Here is a 1,883-nt window from a genome sequence, read left to right as displayed (position 1 = left end):
CAGTTGCGATCCGGTTCCGAACCAGTTCCGAATCGTTACCGGCGCGAAGACTTTTACTGTCCACGCCGCTTCAAAACAACTATAAAGTAGAAAAGAGCCTTAAGGCCCGGAAAATGCACCTTAGCTTCATGTAGAACCGGAACCCCATACAGATCGGTGGTTTGGACTTTGCCCCATCCCATCACCGAGCAGATCTGGCCCGCTTTCGGCTTCTTGTTGGGCAGGCAGGCGACTGGCACGCGCACCTGCCGGGGCAGCATCAGCAGGGCGATGTCGTTGTCCACTGTTTTCATTTCGAACCTGAAACCGACGTGTTTGAGCCGGCGGCTTCTGAGCCGAGCCTCTGAGCGGTACCTGGGATGGGCGAACATCTTGTAAACGCCCATTTCGATGTCGTCGCCATGGCGCGATCTCAGATCATGGGCGTTCAGCCGCACTCTCAGCTGCTTTCTGATGCAGTGGCTGGCGGTCAGCACCCACCTGGACGCGATCAGAGTGCCCCCGCAGAAGACTTCCTGCAAAAGCGGCCCGACTAGGGAGCAGCTCATGGGATGGAAGCGAGACTTACATTGAACTGGTTGAGGATGGCCACATGCCAGGGCCATTTGAACTTCTCCGCCTCCGTCCCCCCGATGATTCTGAGCATCTGCGGTTTGCTGAAGGTCACGCCGCACTTGTCGGCCCTTGTCTTCGACTCCCTGGTGATGTACTGGTTGTTGTGGTAGGTGTACTGGTACTTTCGGCTGTCTTCAAAGGGACTGTCAGCACCACACCGACCCTCGGGCCCAGCAGGCGCTTACCTAAGGAGTTGCGCCGTTGCTTCGCCTCCACCTGGCCCAACACCCATTCTTCGCAGCGGGTCCTTTCATGGTAGCAATAGGCTGCCTGGGTTTGCACCTGTTTCTTGCATCTGCCCGGCTTTTTGCATCTGCGTACCCTGTAGGTGCGGCAGTCTGGCGAACACTCCGACCACTTGGTCCAGCGGCTCCAGATCTCGGAGGGCGCCTGCTTCTTCAAGTAGCTGCTGCTCTGGAAGAAGGCCGGTTTCTTCCCTCGATTCACTACGTTCGCTTGCGCTTACCGTGTTCAGGTGGAGCACGTGGAATGAGATCAGTTTCTTCCGTTTTCGCTTGCAGCGCTTCTTTTGGCACTCGCGTTCTTCGTACATGCGGGAATTGTGGCAGCTGATGTGGATGCACGTCTTCATGCGTCGCTGCAGGCAGTCGATGCAGCGGCTCCATTGCGACCACTCGCTGTAAGAGTCGGCTGGAAATTTGAGCGATTTTTTTAGTGATTAGTCAATGAGTCTTGCTCTTGGTCTTGCTGTTCTGAAGACAGTCTTGGTCTTTATTTTGGTACCAGCCGCAAGTGCTTTTTTACGCTGGAGCTCAGAGGAAAAGTGTGCTTCTTACCTGCATTAGTTGCGTTGCTTAATCCATCCAGATCCATAGCTGCGTCCTCTGAGGGTGCCTGGAAAGAAGAAGTGAAAGGAAAATTGCTATTTCAACGCTGTTTTGAACGAGTTTAAAGTAGGCCTGGGTAACCCTGTGTTGAGTTGCGCTATTGAGTTCTAGCCGCTCTCTGAGTTGACAAGTTATAACTCATCGGATAATTAATTTGTTTATTTGTTACAAAAAAAAACACAAAATTCATTTGTTAAAGCTTTGCGAGACCCGAGACTGGAATTTTCACATCTAAAAATAAGTTATTAACATTTTTTCTGAGTAACGCTTTACTACTTAGTTCAAACAAGTTTTTCCCAGCAACAGAACTGAGTCCAAAGAAAGTAGACGAGTTTTCTTGGAATATCAATCTCTTAATTTTTTTGCATAAAAGATTCCAGTTTGCCAGTATTTTACAGTAAAACGTTAGGAAAAACGCGG

The 1,883-nt window shown here is 50.8% G+C and overlaps 2 protein-coding genes across 3 annotated transcripts in view; one reads left to right on the top strand and one right to left on the bottom strand.

The window, feature by feature from the left end:
- The window catches only part of LOC109542415 (plasminogen), a gene marked incomplete at its 5' end in the record, with an annotated part of 12,732 nt that extends 11,262 nt beyond the window's left edge, over positions 1-1,470 (bottom strand). For both annotated transcript variants that reach the window (XM_048662701.1, XM_048662700.1), the window contains 6 exon segments: positions 120-300; positions 355-515; positions 569-747; positions 801-1,029; positions 1,082-1,266; positions 1,413-1,470. In XM_048662701.1, coding sequence (XP_048518658.1) covers positions 120-300; positions 355-515; positions 569-747; positions 801-1,029; positions 1,082-1,266; positions 1,413-1,470 — 993 coding nt within the window.
- Positions 1-1,883, top strand: part of LOC109542421 (protein bicaudal C) — a 4,143-nt gene that overhangs the window by 1,217 nt on the left and 1,043 nt on the right. The window lies entirely within an intron of this gene.

This window comes from Dendroctonus ponderosae, unplaced genomic scaffold, assembly GCF_020466585.1.
Source record: "Dendroctonus ponderosae isolate FM_Combo_2020 unplaced genomic scaffold, Dpon_F_20191213v2 Dpon_F_20191213_11, whole genome shotgun sequence".
Taxonomy (NCBI): Eukaryota; Metazoa; Arthropoda; class Insecta; order Coleoptera; family Curculionidae; genus Dendroctonus; species Dendroctonus ponderosae.
This window is presented reverse-complemented; position numbering and strand designations above follow the sequence as displayed.